The following is an 18,413-nucleotide window of genomic DNA, read 5'->3' as shown; positions in this document are numbered from 1 at the left end:
GGCTCGGCACAGGAGGGGGAAAAGGCCTGGCAGCGAAGGGGTTAAAGAGCTGAATACAAGCTCTTGTGTCTCAGATGCAATACTGCAAGTACGTTTTCTCAGCTTTATACAAAAAAAAAACATACAGGACCTTTGAAATTAGTGCGGAACCTGCAATAAGAAGGCCAATTGTACTGCGATTATAACTGCTAAAAACAAAGACTCAGAACACCATTTACCAACAAAGTTACTTTGTTCTTAAATATTTACAAAACGTGTGCTTTGCTTTTGGCGGATTCGCAACATTAATTGCAAAGTGGTAACGTAATTTTGGGGAGCTACAACGTAACTAAAACTTCCGCACGAATGCCACTGCATAGACTACTGGAGGAGCGTGCAGTCTTTTCTCCATGTCTTTGCTTTCTCTTGTGTTTCTCATTCGAGAGCAAACGGCATCGGCTCGCGCTTCCTTCCCCTACGTCACAAGACCGAAGGCTGCGCGCGGCGGTTTTACTTTCACTCTAGAGCTGTTTTGAGGGGTGGGGCGCTTTCAGTATTCTTACGCCTGTAAAAAGCAGGTCTAGAGCTCGTGCGCAGCTGCGTAATGCGCGCCGGCAGTGGCTATCAGGGGCGGGGGCGCGCGAGCGCGCGGTGTGGCTGTCAGGGCGGGAGCGCGCAGAGGGAGGCTCTATCAGTGTGAGCAGGAGCGCGCCCGCAGTAGCTGTCACTATGGTGTTGGAGTCGGTGGTCGCCGACCTCCTGAACCGGTACCTGGGAGATTACGTGGAGAACTTGGACCGGTCTCAGCTCAAGCTTGGGATCTGGGGGGGTAAGAGAAGGGCATGCGCGTAATCGTTGTATGAGGGTGACCCTCCAAACCCCGCCACTGTGTGAGGGAGACCCAGCTGGTTTAAGGGTGACCATGCGGTTCATGCGGGTGACACAGGGTAGGCATTGTGAGGGTTGGTCCCTTTCCTTTAAACAAATGTATTTTTTCAGAGAAGCCCCAATATCCTTAAATTACCCACACGTAAATAACGCGATCACGGACTTGCACTTGCAGGTGCAGACTAACGGGGTTGTCCACACACATGTGCTCAGTACAATTATATTCTCGTAGCGAACACAATAACGTGAATTTAAGATATAGTGTGGTCCTCCGCTCGCACTGGTTTCGCTCTTATGTGCACAATAACGTCTCCATTGACGTGAAAGAGTACACGCGCTTCTGTTTACACTCTAGTAACAGTGTTACACTTGACAGTGTACAAGTTCAGAGGTTTCTCTTTACACGTCCGATAACAGGGCTTCCACTCTCACGTGCACAATGAAATTAACTTCCACTCGAGCACAAAAAATAAGAGAGCGCTCTACTCGCTAATGCTCATTGCTCATCACCTCGAGTTCAGTCGAGCATTTGGAACATGTTTATAAGTGTTTTACCATGACATGCGCGTTTTGCTGCATTTGGAATGGAAAATCGAACCATGTGAAAAACTGCAACAGTAACAACTAAGATGTTGTCTTAAGTGTTACAGTGTACATTTAGAACGTTTCCCAATTTGACTTCTACAAATGTAACTCCTAGGCCGCTACTTTTGCCTTCTCTCCTTTTGTGGGGTCCGTGTTGAAATCTACTAATCTGAAGTTGTTCATGATATATCTCCGAGGAGGAGTCTAAAAAATTACTGCCCTTATGTCTCTCGCGGTTCCCTGATATTTCCGCCTGGCTGTTCGTCTGTTTGTTTCACGTGCAGAGAGGTTTCATTATTTTTCCCGTTCTTTCATTTAGTAACCTAAAGCATTCTGGCAGTGGTTCACACAATTTGTGCTTTGGTCGAAGGACCGGATTACAAAGGTCTGGAAAAGTAAAGTTTTAGCCTAGAAACGTGGAGTTTCTAGCACCCAACTAACGACGCTACCCGTTTGCTTTCGCACGGAATTCTGACGTCAAAGAACTATTAATGTAGAAATCCCAGATAAACCCCTAAACCACCTTCTGGTAAAGGTTTTTTTAAAGATTGAAATTGATTGTTTGGTGTATCATTACTCCCGATGTATTGATTGAACTTTGAATCATTCATCGCCGGTAAAAACATTATCGCGCCAAATTAAAAGCAGACCCGGAAAGTTTGATTATCCATCTGTTGAGCGAGAAACTGTCACTCTATGCTAATATGGTTACATACAAGCCTAGGGACAATCATAATTCCAAATACGTCATTTGAAGTAATGTTTGTGAAACGATAGGGAAAAAATAACTATTGCCAGTTCTGTGTAACTCAACTTAATTCGCATAATAATGTCTATTGCAATGAACTAGCTGTTCGTAGCGCGTGACTGCAGTCAGCTTGCTTAAGGACACCGCCCATTGTCAATAATACCATGTGGTAGATAGCTTTCGTTTACTATGGACCACGTGCCTCCGAATAATGCCTATCTTTTCTTAATGTTTCAAGCCACTCCTGCATAAGTTCAGGTTCCATGGCCCTGAACCGATTTTAACTGTAACGTGCGTTTATAAATTGTGAATACTTCGTCTTGTCTATAAATAAATAATACGTTGTCCAAACGTTCATTACTGTAATCCCCGTACATGACTCATTTGGGGCATCCATTTTTTTCATTTTGTGGGTTGTAGTCTGAAGTGTTTTTAAGTTGTTGACGTAGAGTTGGCTATGTTACTCTTATAGTTCTAAATAACAGTTTCATTGTATTCTTAAGGAATATCTCCATTGCTTAGCACTATATCCGATTCTCGCCGGTCCTTAAATCTCGCTGGGATTGATATAACCCGAATAGCCAATAAAAAAGTTTAGTTTTTCCAGTTCGTATTTGTTTGTTCTGTGGTAAGGTTGTATCATGAAAGGCAAGGCCAGAGAGGGTTGGGATAAATAAACAAGCTGAATATTTATTTATTTTCTACCACAACAAATCTTCATTATTGTACACCAGTATTGTGAAAGAAATGCTCCTTCCTACGTCATTGTGGCCAGATTCCGAGTGAATACTCCCGTTTTATTCTAATGAAATGATTACAATCAAAAGTGTAGTATAATGTTTTAATCGAAACTTAGTCTTTCTTTGTGTGATGCTGTCAACCCATATGCGTTGAGGTGAAGTCCTAGCGGTGTTCATTTACATGTTCTAGTAGTCGGTATTTTTCTACTGCATATTTCAGTGGGCGTTTGTATACAGGAGCGTAGCTTTGGAGCTGGGGGATGGTGTTACCCCTGCTAATTGTATTTTCTGATAAATAATTGAGTGCAGGGGTTCTCAGTCGGGTATGTCGAGTTACCTGTCGAATTTCACCCGAAATGTTTACATACACACAGACAAAATCACACCCTCTCCCCGGATTTAAAGTCCTAATAATGTTAGTTATTTTACAAATTATTATGTTTTGTCTAAATACTCCTGCCAATCTACACTCCTCCCTGTCCACTGCCCTACAGGCCTCTCTCGTGCACCCTGCTTGTCGCATATTGTATTATAACATTATATGCCAGATTGATTGTTGGCAAATCTGAAGCTCGTCCCACCCCAATTTACTGACCAAGCTACGCTCCTGCTTTTCTACATACATTTTACTTCATTTTCCATAGACGTTGTTTCATTGCGGTCAAAACTCAAGATTCTGTCCTATCAGTGAACTGCGTCGCTGTACAAATCACACACAAATAAACATATGTTTGTGGCAGGTAAAAAAAGTTAAGATTTGTGTGCATTTGGGTGACAGTCACTCGTAAAGTAAAGATTGTGTTGGCTTAGTTTTGGAACCAGCCAACTTAAACTTTGTTCGACCTCTGTGATAATTTGGAAAACCACGTCATTTGCATGAGCGTCAACTCTGGGGCAAAATCACCTGGTATCTGAATACAGCGAGGAGCACATAGATGCCTGTGGATAATGTTTCGTAACAGTATACAGTTTGCCAGTTGACTTAAATGGTGGCTGAGAATACTTGTCCGGTTGTCCCTGAAATTAAGTTTCTGAACTTCATTTCGTTGAGTCCTCGATTTAGTGGTTTTGTAAAGTGTAGCAACTCTTACATTTGCGTAGTTTCTCATACCACCGAAGAAGCCACCAAGCGCTTTTGGATGAGCGAGTCAGAGGCTTCTCCATTTATTGTCCTTTGTTTGTGGTGCGCGGGTTTGTAGAGTGACATATGTAGTAAGAGTTTTGGTCTCCTACATGAAATTTGAATGGTTGTTCCAAACGTGTAGTAGTGAACCACTCACTCCCTCAATTATTTTATCCACACTTTGTTACAACCTTCATTTCCAGAAAGCCAGCACGATTTCCAAAGTGGAAAAGCACAATTTTCTCCCTAGTACACTTCTTTGGTCCTGTTACATTAAAACAAAAAAAAAAAAACTCCACACCGGAGAGTGGCTAGCCTGTAACTGTCACGATTCCAAGACCAAATGTCAACTGAGTCCTTTCGGTCTGCAGTGTGAATACTTGGGTTTGATTAGTGTGCCTTGTTGGTGTTTCACAACAAGAGTCTGGTAAATAATCACGATGTGCCCGTTATTATCATGTGCCTTCACTTAGTCAGTTAATTTTTACTTCGGGTTTATTATTTTCAGCATTCACTAACACACCAACGAGCACTAAACAGAGTTAATACTAAGGAGTGTTCTTACATTCACAGTGATACAGTACTTTCCAATGATTTGCTGTTCAGTCTAGTAACTGCTTTAGAAGAAACAACATTTTTTTTTTTTTTTTTTTTTTATTTCAACTCAACTGATACAATTTTAACACACTGTGCAAGCAGCCTTAGTACACTTGATCTGTAGCACATCAGGAACATAGGAATTTGTTTCTATTTAACCTATTTTTAGTTTTCCCCTCTATCAGCGCACATACTCTTGCTCACAAGAGATATTGTGTTCAACAAGGGGCTGAAGCACGCCCATTGCTTACCATTTGTGGGCTTCATTCTCATTCTAATTTGTTGCCTTCTAATTAGGCAGCGTGAGCCGGCTTCACTTCCTCGTCTTTCAGCTGGAGCACTTACCAAATACTGGCTAGCTAGTGGTAGATAGTTTATACTGCAAAGACCACCTAAAATACGTATTTACCTGTGCCTGGCTAGTAAAGGAAATGGGGTTCCCATAGGCAGTGCTACCTAAGTGGCCCTTATGTATATACATGGACATGTGTTTTAGTTGTAAAGTCTAAAAACAAGCTTAACCCAGCAGGTGACTGGGTGGAACACAAGGTAATATTTTGCCTCATAATGACTCCTTGATCCAGTGGTTGCTCAAAGTTGATGCACTAGCATTTTGTGTTTTGAATGATAAGATGTTTCTATAAAGCACCCTAAACTTGAATTAGTTTTTACTCCCATCATTGTGCTGTTTTAGGCAAATAGATGTAGAGCCAACCTAGAAGGGCCTCAAGATGGGGACCACACATTTGCCCCTTTTCCAGTCTTATGTTTATATGAGCGTGTGCAACTTATGCCCAAAGCTAAGTACATTGAGGTGGTATTGCAGGTGCATTAGTATATCATTTTGCAGCCTTTCTGCGCAAAGGGTCATCTAAGGCCTATGCACTAGCACTTTTGGCCATAAAAATGGGAGGGCCACTGCGTGAAGCACTTGAAATCTGCATGAGTTTTTTTTTGTTTTTGTTTTTTTCTATCACCTTAGTCAGATTTGATTTGGGCTATAAAGTATTATAAGTGTTGTATTGTGCGTCCAGGAGGCAACCCTGGTAGATACTGAATAGCATCCTCAACACAGTACTGGATTGCAGAGTTACATGAACCCAGTGCAAGTTGCTGCAGGAGTGTTGCAATAAATTGGCTGTAACATGCTTAGAAATTACCCAAAGCTCCTATGTTCTCACACTTTCTCTTGTTAGCAGGGTTTTCTTTTAGGATTTTGTATGTTGTATAAATCTTATTTCTTTACTCGGTTTTTAATGAGGGTATTTGTTTTTATGCTCTGAAATTGTTTTAGAATGTAACATGCATTTCTTATATATTGTATGGCCTAGATATGTTAGGCTGACACAATAAATTAACTTGTATTTGACCAAGTACTTATTGCTTCACCTAGATTTATAGGTTTGAGTGATATATTTGATGTGGGGCCAGTAGCAGGCTGATGTATGCATTAAAGAGTGGTGTGGTGCAATGATGAAACTTTGCAGGATTACAGATGTGGAGTGGAAGGGCTTGGATGGCTAGAGTAGTGGTGACAATGCTGGATCTACGTAGATGGCAGAAAGTCTGCGGTCTAAGATGGTACCTTAGATATCAAAATTGTTCAGTCTTTGTAGAGACTTTCTGTTGTCACCATTTAAAGCTGAGGGGTGGCCATTTTATTTGTGTAGGTTTTGCTCTTTTATTCAAAGCAGACACCCTATCTCCCCCCCCCCCCCCCCCCCCCAACCCCAGGCAGAGCAAAATACCATTTGATGATTCAGTAGCAGGTTTTTATTTTCGAACCATCATGAGATGAGTGAATATAGCTCTTTCAAAGAGTTTGTGAGAAGTACACAATCAGAAAATAGTCAAAACGTTAATTTCTTTTGGATCGAGGTTTTGTGATGGTCAGTTTGTTGTAGCACATTTGAAGTTGCTGTTACACATGCTGGAGGCTGAGGAGTCATTGATGTCTCAAGTGAGTGATGGAGAGGAATATGCTTGTATTTACTCATGGCAAGCATGGATACACTGGAGGGCTTTAGGGGTTGCAGGCCTTGTGGATTTCCTCGAAGTTTCTGAATGAGTGCTGTTTGAAGGAATATGGAACACTTTTGGGCTTAGTGTCTCCATGGGTTGTGCGGCTAAAAGACTTGGAATTGCTGATAAAGGGAGTTTTCTTGGGTCTTTAGAGATGAAGTGATCGTCTAGTATGACACAGAGGGCTTAAAGGGTGAGAGATATTGGTGATATGTAATCTGGATCACATAATTATTTTTTCATATTGTTATTGCATAGTTCATAGATGATTTTTAGGTTTTCTTTGGATGGTGAAGACGCTTCAGTGAAATAGAGGGGTCAGGAGGACTTCATTGTGGAATCAGAGGTTCTGGAAAACCATTGGCTCATGGACAGCTCAACACCGGGAGAAAAAGCAACTGGTCACAAAAAGGTTTAAAACAAAGGACAGTGAATGTTTTATATACATAAATGTTCACACAAAATCACCTTATCCGCCATCTGAATTGTTGCATAAAGACTTCCACAGAATAGTAGCAAGTAGAATCTATTGCAGTGGCATTTCCTTGCCATATATAAAAAATAAAATGGAATCAGTGCTGACCTCCTTAATCTTTTCTAGTTTGTGTATTGTTGATTTCAAATAAAAAAGACTGTTATTCTTTGTCCTCATACCTAACTGGTGCATTGCTTCATTCATCTTGTGCTTCTTCTTTTCCCCCTCCCTGACCCTTCAGGGGTATTCAACAGCAGGACTAATTGGCATGATCTGTTTATCTTCTGCTAGTTGAGACCAACCAGGACTGTGGTTAATACCGGAAGCATCTTGTGGCGTGGGAAGAGAGTATGCGAAAGAAAAATCAATAAAAATAAATAAAAATAAAAAGTATCTGACGCGCCTCTGCCCCTCCACTTCGCTGCTCCTCTTTCCATCACCGCAGGCTGAAGGCACAGGCTCCCAGTCTGCCCTGCGGCCAATCTGAATGCTGCTGTCATGCTTCTTGCAGAATGACAGCAGCATTTGGACTGGTCAGAGTGCCCAGCCAGAGCGCTTCAAGGCAGACTGGGTGCGTCTGCCTGATCTCTGGTTGGATGGAGCTTAGTGCACATGTATGTTTGATCACCCTGAGATGGCCAGCCAAACATACATGCACACTGAGGAGGAGTCCTATGTGCTTGTCACAGCTCGTGTCCCCACCCCTTCTACAATAAAACAATAATAAACACAGTTTATTATCGTTTTATTGTAGAAGTTTTATTGTAGAAGTTTGGCAGCTGCTTTCCGGTATCTTTTGTTTCAGATGTGTTGATCAATGACTGAACATTTTAGGCTGCACTCACAGCTGTGTTTATTAAATGGCTCTGCTATGAGAACAACATATATTTAGATTGTAAATGTTTACTGTTAAAGTTGGTTATCAGGCAACTAATTATTACAAACGTATAGATGTGTTTTTCCAGATCTTTCATGATTCATAACCTCTCTTCTTTCGCTTTCACTCACACTTCTCTTTTGAAGTTTTTTGAGTGGGTAAGAAACCTAAAATTGGGAACCATGTATATTCCACACAAGTGAGTTTCCCGATACTGATTATGGCCATTGTGATACAGTAGCCTGTCAATAATTTCACAAAATGCACCCAACTGAGCGTTTATACATTTTACAACTTTGATCGTTGTGCTGATTGAATTAAAAAAATATGCAAATCCCTTTCTTCACAATTTGGATTGGTTCGTTTTGTCATTAACATACCACATCAAAAACACATCTTGGTGACTCTTTTCTATAAAATAGATCATAACATTACTTAGCTGGTTTAGTTTAGTTGATAGCGCATGAGAACTCGTGATGTTGTTGAAGCTGCCTTCTCACTGTTCCACGTCTTCGAACGTCAACATGCTGGAACGTTTTTGTTGTTGTAACAATAACATGACCTCGCCTGACTAAACGTTTTCCTCAAATATGACTAAAATATTTTTTACGCTTTTTCGTATCGAGGTCTAAAAAGAAGGGATACTATAACTTACAAGCCCGTGTGTTTGGTTAGCAGCAATGATGTAATAAGGAAAGAGGCAAACTCTAATGTCAATGTGTGTCATAACCCGTTTAGTTGCCAGGAAGCAGGAAGGGTTTACTGAGCCTCGACCTTCGGGGCTGAGGCTTTTTTTTACCACTAATGTCCTAGGCCCTGATCAATTTATGAATCTGAAAACAATGTCAATGATAACTGCTCCTGATGTTAGGAGGAGTACTATTTTGTTTCACTCTTGTTGAGCATGCCTAAAATGCTGTGAAACATAGGGGTTCATGTTTTCGGGGAGTCCCCACTGAAGAAGGCGCATTCGGTCCAAAATGCATCGAGGCAAAAATGGTGCTTACCTTATAATTTGGAGAGAAACCTCTGTTCAATGATGAGCATTTTACATAGTGATTGTTTGGTGCGAATCTTGCAGTTCTGCGCCAGGAAAGTTGTAAATTAAGTCGTGTTTACTATTCAAATCAGATTGATGAATTGAAACACTGTAACAATGTTATAATACATTTATAAACTGAGAACACGTGATTTAAAAACATTTTTTAATGTAGCCTGTGGGCATCAGGCTTTAGGAGGAAATATGTGCACCGTGGAACTGCTTCTACCATCAGGAGAAGCTATCAGTGTCATGATTTGTGTGTAAACGGGTGGAACACACTCCTTAGTAGCACTTAATTGAACAGGGGATAATCCATTGAAATTGTAAGACATTGGAATGCGCAGTTGAGGGTATATATAACTGAAAACAATGTGCCATGTAAACTCTTTTAGCACTTGACTCGCAAGGCAAGCAGTCTAAGGCTTCTTAGGGATCGAGTACGGAGGAGGGGTAGCATCTCAGAATAATAAAAAAAAAAAATGTATGCAACAAAATAAAAGCCGAGGAGCCCGGTGACACTCATTCGAGGAAAATAAAATTACTTTTTTAACTAAACAAAACATAATACCACACAAAGTAAGGGCAGTCAGGCACAGATTTCTAATAGGGCTGGTATGAGATTATAATCTCGCTGAATATGCGAGAATAGTTAAGAATATGGCAAAGGTGCGAGATCAATATGGAATGGCCAAGCAGCTTTCATGCTAATGTAGGTCATTTCAATCGTGTCCTACTAGTAAAATATTTTATCAGAGGTTCAATGTGTGTAGTAGAAAAATAAAATTCAGTTTAACAGTAGAGGCACAAGCAATGTTCGCGTTAACTTTGTTGGTTTACCTGAAGTATCAGACGCCCTGGATTCTTTAGTGATAGGCCCCTAGAGAACAGCAGCGGTGTGGGTAGGAGGCCCAGCTTCTTTTTCCAGGGTTGGTCAGTTAATACAATGCCTGTGGCAAAATAGCGGCACACGCCCAGGTGGAGTCATTCATTCATTCATTCAGTCGTACTCCATCCCTAGACCCATCTTGAGACATCCATGTCACAAAAAGATGTAGAATGGCATGAGGCTGTAGAGGACACAGGGCACAAGGAAACACCACCAAGTGGTGCATGAGACACTACCACAAAGAGTGAGCTGCAGGGAAAGCAGATGGTGAGGGAAAGAGAAATGTATTTGCCACTACATAAAACGTCAATTGCTGATTTAATGCGGTCATGTTTGTAGGGTTCAGGCCCACTCTAGCTGCCTGATTTTGCAGTCATTTGAATCCATTTGAGTTTCTTTGGAGATGCTGTGCATCCTCGTGTAAACAATAACTTGTAAAATATCTCCAATTATTTACTCCTAATTAACTGAAAAAGAATGAGTCTCAGGACCAAGGCCCCCAGAACATAGGGTGGTAGCATACCAGCAGATGGTAACCCAAGTTGCTACACAGGAAAATGCTAACACCCATTATGGATAAATTCGCATTACTCAGTAGAGTGCATTTCTGGGTAGACTCAATTGCTGGAGAAATCAGACTTGTTTTCATCCGTCAAAGCGACTTCATATATAGTGACTTAATTTACATTGGTATGTCCCATATGCAAAGGAAGTTCGCCTTCTTGCACTGAACAGAAGTATGATTTCCTTAGCTACATTGCCAGTACCTGAGGTGGTAAACCCATCAAAAATAACCCCCGCTTTCTGCAGATCTTAGTCCGGATGTAGCTGTGGAGAGCAATAGGGAGACCTCTTGTGACATCCCTTCTCCTACAAAAGGCAGGTGTTGGGTACTGTGCCTCTTCATAAGGAATGAGTCATAAAAACTAATCAGTTGGTGGTGGGCAGAATTCTTCATTAAATATATACTGTAACTTGAACTAACAACCAGAAATGGTCAGGTGGGAGCGTCCATATTCTACCCTGTCCTTTTTAAGGGCTAGCGCACAAGCACTCCATCCCTGTTATAATCTCTCTTTGGGCTTTTAACCATGCCCATGCCATGCCTGTTATTTTCATTGGTTCGTGGGCTTGCCCTTTAAAATCTGCTTGATTTCATTAGTGAAAGGCATGCATACGTCATACCTTTTCCGGTGTTTAACCCTCCTTGAGCGCACTGGCCATCTTCTGAAAACATACGAGGCTCCATGTTTTCAGCCTAATTTCTGCACTACTTTATCTTTTTATTTTCCACACAGTGCCATTGTGCTAGGTTTTACATAGCACAATCAAACTCGTTTTTTTGTTTTCAATTTCAGCTAAGATTGCGCAATTTTTTTTCTTTCTGTTTATGTGGCAAGAAAAGTCCGAATAGGAATTTACAATGCCAATAGCTCTAACTTGAGCAAATGAGAGACCCGTTGCATTGCAAATGCTTGTCATGTCTTGCATGGGTAAAGACAGATATTTGTATGTAAACTTTTCCACCAGAATTAACTGCCTATTGGGAAAGGCATACAGCAAATGCTTCTTAGTTAAATGTGTGTTCTTGAGTGTGCAAGCAGTAAGCTTATTAGAGCTGTACTGCTGGTCATATGACTTGTAAAACAGTAAGTTCAGTAGTGTATTTTTATTCCAAGACCTACTTCTAAGGTGTCGTAAATGAGACCATTAAGACCTTTTTTTACTGAGAGGAAATTGGACATCTCTTAGAACCCTAGATTGTTCAACAAATACATGCTCCGCATCAGTCTGTCTGTGGTTATGCCTTAAGACACTAAGGGCCGCCTGTTCAAAGTATTTTAACAGTCGTAAAACTCTCAGATTTGCTAAGTCTGTGGGTTTGTGATGGCTACAACACCTTTTGAAATGTATTACACCCAACTAACAATTAAAAAAAAAAAAAAAAAAAAAAAATCTAGAATCATTAAATTAGTTTTGGAAAGGATAAGCATTTCTGTATTTGGAAGGGCATATTCAGGGCATCCCTTTGAAATACCGATTTGTGTACGTCATGTATTAATGTTCAGTGACTGAAATCCAATCACAAAGCCTTCAACTCAAGGGAGGTAGTAACCAATTTGCAAATGTAAAGGACCCCCCCCTCCTTTATGAATGTTAGCAAAAAAGTTTCTAGCCACTGCCTACTTCTAAAAAGGTTTTTGTTTATGTATGTATATATGTATGTATGTATATGTATGTATGTATATATATATATATTTATTATTTTAACTCATTAAAAAAAATGCTTTATTTAAAACCAATCACACATGAATGTCTACTGACCCCAGCAAGCTATCATCCATGTGATTTTGGGCAATCATAGTGGATCGCTGTTTGCAGGATTCCCAGTGCTCAATTTGAGCCAGTGGAGGCTGCTGGCATTCATTTTTGGGGACTAATGTTTCTTTTTCCTGACTGAACAAGTCTTAAAATCAAGAAAGAGAAAAAATATAGAAAGGGGAAAGCAGGAGGAAGACAAAGACTGAAATTTCAACCTGTCACAAAGGGAGAAAGCAGGAACCTGCAAAAGAAAGGGGAAGGGAGTGTCTGGTAGTGGATGAAAGAGGTATGAGGTGGATTGAAAACTAAGCAGCCTTTGTCTCTGGTGTGCTGACATTTAATAGTGCTGGATGTGGCCTCTGAGCAGAGCTTTCACCGCTGGTACTCAACCAGTTACAAATTAAGCACTGGAAGTACCTCCTGAATATTGATGAGGTAATTCAACTTACGACCTGCTAATATTCTGTACTTGAATGGCCTATAGGTACATACGTCTGTTCCCAAAATCAAAAAGATGTGGTAAAATCTGTGTGCAATTTGTGAACAAATTTTAACAAATCTATTCTTTGTTAGCTAGTTGCGTATATTGTTGTGAGAACAAGGATTGCTCAAATGTATGTATGGGAGGTCATTTCTGTAAAAATAGACAGGTATATGTAGATGAATGAGAAGAAAGAGCGTAGACATAGTATATGTATGCATGCGTCCATATGTCTGCCTGAACCACATTATAGGCTCCATTGTGGTCCTCATAGTGATGGTGCAGTATTGTGAGAGCAAGAGAAACTGAGTGAATGAGAGCAAAAAACGGGTGCAGTGTATTTTAAATAGACCCACACCCACAATCTGAAGTACTAGATAAATACCAGTTGGCTACGAAACTGAGTGTTATTTTTAGCTCACAAATAATATTTAAATCCTTAAGTACTGTTAATTCTTTTAACTCTTTCAATTACATGATTTTTCAAAGTAGGCGAAGTGCCACCAACTGATATGATACCCTGCTTCTCCATCTCACCAGCACTCTGAAATTGACTAATTCCATGCTTTTGACCAGCTTATGTTCAATTGTTCTGTGCAATCTACTACCAGTTTAATTTATGACATTATACATTTCAGATTATATGTAAAAGTATGCGAAGGAATATGTACTCACCAATGGAATCAGAAATTTTGAGAGTTCTTTATGCCGCTTCTCTACCTAAATTGCTTTACTTTGCTCTGATGCTATATATTATTCACCTTTCTCCTCGCTACAACACACTTGTCCATCTGTGTGCTTGGTGAGAGGTTGGGGCCAGCACTTATACAAAAGCTAGCAGAAGCTATCCTAACCCCTTTAGCTCATTTACAGGCCACACCATTTGCCAGGCACAATGGAGGAACAGAATAGAAGTAGCAGTATTTCAGGAGTAAGGAGAAATCATAAGAAGACCTGACAAGATTAGTGTACGGGCATAATGGCAGCATCTTGGAAATATCAATTTTTGGCTTGTGATTTTTACATACCAGTGGTTTTTAGGCCTTGGCTTTGATAGTGCATGCATTCTATATGCTCCCACTTGCAAGAGATGTTTTATACAGCAGGGGACTGGTAGCCTGCCCATTGCCTAACATTGGGTCAGCTTCATTGTCACTCTTATTTGGTGCCTTCTAATTCGCCAGAGCATGCTGGCTTCACTTCCTGTTCTGTCAGCTGGAGCATGGATCAAGTACTGATGACTTCAGCTTGATGGCTGTTCTGCTGATCGCGTTGTGCTTGAGGTACTATTTTTATTATTTTTTCTTCTTCTTCCTAGTCCTCCCCGTTTAAGCTTTTGCCATTTGCAACTGTATTTGGATATTTGCGACAACAGGTGTTGAATTGTTATTTTTCATACATGGGGAGATTAACTGATTTACTCAGAATCCTAGGAATATTGTGCAGAGGACTAATGAGCATTGACATAGCCAATAGGTCTCGCCTTTGAGACTCTTGGCTTTGCCATTGCCTTTTGTTCCTGCTGTCCTGCATTTCCACAGCCGACTTCGGCAATGATTTGTAGCGTTGCTGTATAGCAGTGTTGTTAAAACTGTCAATTAAAAAAAGACATATGAGCATCTTTTTAAAAAAGAGAAGCAGATTAGCCCTGGCTGTATCATAGCACTTTTTAAAACTAATTTTATCCATGCAAAGCATCAGCTCTCATAGCTGGGAACTGTTGGCTTTGCCAGTTCTTGCTTTTAACTGTAGCTGTGTCTTTTCACTGCAATGATTTCCATTGAAAATGCAGCTTTTCACGTGTTCTGAGATACCCTTGCTTAATTTCGTATGAACACAGATATTTTACGACAGATAGTAATGTATTCAAACTTCCTGATTTCTGTTCCCCAACAACATAAACGACTGTGTACTGCAGCCTGTTTTAAAACAGCAATTGACATTACCATTGTGTCTAGACCAGACTGACTTTTGAGGTCTAACGTTTGAGATACTAAGCAACGAATGCCGATTAGGACTGTGGCTCTGTTTGGTTAGAATTGGTTAGACATTTAAACTTTTCTGTAGCAGTGGCAGCACTCTAACAAAACTTCACATTATATATTTAAAATGTACTCTTCTGTTCTCACACACAATTATCCTTAAATTGAACTAATTTGGCAAGAAATGTGTGCTGGAAAATGCCAGTAGTTTATGGATAGATTGAATATCGGGGCTATTGTTTATGTCAAAGTAAGGCAAGCACAACAGGAGTATTCTTCATTTTATCTGAACATAAGTTCTGATACTTTCTGACAATTTGATCGATTTAGCCTGTCACTTTCAAAGTCATTGGGCATGATTTGTAACTTGGTGGACAGGTGGCAACATCACAACAGTGATGGATATCCTGTCCACCGAAATCTAAATCCCATTATATTCTATGAGCTTTAGATTCTGACACAGGATATCCATCACCATTGTGATGGAGTAACCCATCCACCATCTTCAAATCAGGCCCTTAATTACTAGTTTTGGTCAGGCTTGCACTAGTGGTTATTTATGATCATCAGTTTATTACACCGTGAAGGGTTTTGATAGTATCCTGTTATGAAGAATCAGATTTAATGGCACACATTTGTATTTGCCATGAACACCTTTCACCCAATTGTGCTGAACCTAGAAAAACAAGGATGTCCCTGACTAGAGACATTTAGTGCAAAGCTACAGAAGGAGCACAAATCTGTCAGCATGCAGAGTCTCCCATCTAATGATTTGGATATCACTGATGGTGAAGAGATTCAAATAACGACTTGAACTGAAGAGTTGACCATACCTGTGATAGCATAGCATTACCCAAAAAAGTCCATCAAGATCCCAATATAACAGTAGGAGCACACAGAGACTGTGGTAGGGACCTCAATTGATCATTGTTCTGTTTCAGAGGAAATCCAGCATTTCTGCAACCTTAGGTTTCTGGTAATAAAGTATCAAAAAGTCAAACTTTGACAATAGTGAAAGAAAACAATTAAAGAAAGTCAAGATAATGACGAGGATTATAAGGCCAGGTACCTTGGTGCTACTTGTGCCCTTGTTTCTCTAGAAGGTTGTAAGGTTTCTGGGAGAGTCTGGTTTCAACCACTGCTATAGAAGGGACCGTGCATGGAGTCTCTTCCACATCGCAGGGAGATGCCAGGGGTTTGGATGAGAGTGGGCATTGAAACATTGGATTTTCCCAGGGCTTTTCAGTTCAGCGTAATGCTAGCTTGTCAGACTCTACTCATTAGGCAGCATTAAATCTCATTGTTCAGTACACAAGTTATCCAATCTTTGCCAGATGAGACGTCCTGTTATATGTTTGTGCTATACACTTTATTCAGTGTTGGTTCAATGTGACAGTTTACTTTAACCACAAATGGAAATAACCCTTATTTAGAAGGCAATGGCATTCAAGTGCGCAGTGCACCATCAAATTGGGCACTAGAAGATTCTGCATACTTTGATAAGGGCAGTTAATGTGGATCTTTATGACCATGCTTCTGTAGCCAGCTTTGATGAATTTATCCTAAAATGCAGAAAAGATTGGTAATGGAGTCATTTTCTAAAATTGGAAGTGTTACATAATTGGTTTATTTAGCATTGATTCTGCATTTGAGACTTTTTAAAACACTTGTGGAAAGAATGAATTGGGAAGTAGAATAGGTGAGTTTCTACTGTTTTTCCAATCATGTGGAGTGCAGATCTGAGTGGAGACTTATGTCACCAGTGTTGTAACCTTTCATGAAAAGTGGGCGTATTAGAATCTGAAATCTTAGGTCTTATGTCGATGGGAAGAGAATTCTAGAGGGTGAAACCATGAGGGTGACTGGACCTTTCCTACACTCCAGGATTTGTCTGATAGTTTAGCAAGAAGGTTCTGTGAAGCTGATAAGCTGGATGCCTTGTCATCTGATTATGCTGAAAGTTTGTGGCTAGGAGCTGGTTCTTCATGGAAAAGCCTCATGGATGCTGTAAGGAGGTCTTAAGGTTTTGAACTGTCAAGAATATTGCAGAGGGTAGTGAAATACCTGTTCTCCACTGCAGGAATATCAGGAACTATCATTGAAATTTTACACCTTAACCCGAGACACTAGGCTCCATTAGGATGATATACATTCCTGGGGAAAAGGAGAAGTCGCAGCAATGAGATGACCAGAAGGTGAGAAAAATAAACATACATTATTAATCGGTCTTTTACCTCTGGCCATACAAAGAATAATACTGTCCATTGACATTATACATTACTAGCTTCTTCTTGATTGACTCGGGTCTTTAGTTTACTGATGGGAAAGCTTACCAAGAATTTCAAATTTAGTAACATTTGAATATCTGTATCATCACACGTCTAACATGTGACCACAATTGCCTACCATAAATTGTTTTTAAAGTCAACATAGTTTTTAAGTGTTCCAGAATGGACTTTTGTATTCCAAAAACAATTTTCTATTTTTTCTGAAGGGTTAATTTGCCCATTCACTGTATAATATTCGGGACTGAGGTATACTTGTAAAATTCTTCTAAAACCCATAGATCTATGGTGATCATTCACAAACTAACGAAGGGTATATTTGAGATTTTAATCACCAGCATGGTAAGACTCTACCTAAGTGGTTCATAACGTTTGGTCGATGGACCCCTAACAGTCTGCGATGCCTAGTCAGTGGGTCCATGACTGTTGAGAAAATTAAATAATATTAGCAGATGAATATGGTAAATAAACATAAAAATGCAAAATTGAAGATTGCACGTTTTAAAGTGCTCTATATATGTGAAGGAATTAGAAAATCGAAACAAGAAATTACGTTGGTATTATTTTATCTTGATTTGTGGGAGCAGCACAAGTACAGCAAACCGAATCTAGTACAGGTGATTGGTAGCCTCAGTTCATGCAGCACTGCTGTGCACCAATAAATAGAGAGCATGCACTAGGAGCAAAACAGAGTGATATGCAAGAGTGTAGCATATCACTAAATCTTTTTTAAATAAAATAAAATTTTGAGAAGCTTCTTCCGTCCTCTTTAAATAAATTATAACACTTTGGATGTTTTTGTTTGATCCATACTTGTTTCTATATTTGTTTATTATTTTGAGGTTCGATTCCTTGAAATTGCATAGGAGGGGTACCCCAGTTTACAGTAGTAACTTAGTGGGGGCCCACAGAAGTCTTAAGATTAAGACCCGTTACTTTACATTAAAATAAATAAATCACATGAATGAAAGTTCCTTGCTTTGACCCTGAACAGTCTCCTAGCGATTAGCAACTTCATGCAAACAAACACCAAAGCATGATTGGGAAGTGTACATGTTCCACTTCAGTTTGTTTAAATACTTCCATAGTGCTATGGTCATCTCGAACTATACTGTTCATCGAGAAGCACACACAAGATGGCTCTCATCCACTTTCTACCAATGCCCTTCACAATGATACCGCAAATCCACCAAACTTCAACTGCAGTCTGTTGAGATGAGATGAAATAGAGTGGTTTACTACAAATAACAGACACCCCAGTTCCTTCTCCCAGTGCCGCCTCACCAACCCTATAGTGTAGCACAGCCAGTAGATTGCAGGAGGGGGTGGGGTGGGCATGACCACACTGCTCAAGAACACACAAGATCGCTGAGGGGTGAGA

General features: G+C 40.2%; 1 protein-coding gene across 1 annotated transcript in view; it reads left to right on the top strand.

Annotated features, from left to right (window-relative positions):
* Positions 1–629: 629 nt before the first annotated feature.
* LOC138284568 (intermembrane lipid transfer protein VPS13C-like) overlaps positions 630–18,413 on the top strand; it is a 953,192-nt gene continuing 935,408 nt past the window's right edge. Inside the window, exon 1 of the mRNA XM_069223471.1 lies at positions 630–808. Coding sequence (XP_069079572.1) covers positions 709–808 — 100 coding nt within the window. The 5' untranslated portion in view covers positions 630–708. The remainder of the gene's footprint in view (positions 809–18,413) is intronic.

Source organism: Pleurodeles waltl, chromosome 3_1 (assembly GCF_031143425.1).
Source record: "Pleurodeles waltl isolate 20211129_DDA chromosome 3_1, aPleWal1.hap1.20221129, whole genome shotgun sequence".
Lineage (NCBI taxonomy): Eukaryota > Metazoa > Chordata > Amphibia > Caudata > Salamandridae > Pleurodeles > Pleurodeles waltl.
This window is presented reverse-complemented; position numbering and strand designations above follow the sequence as displayed.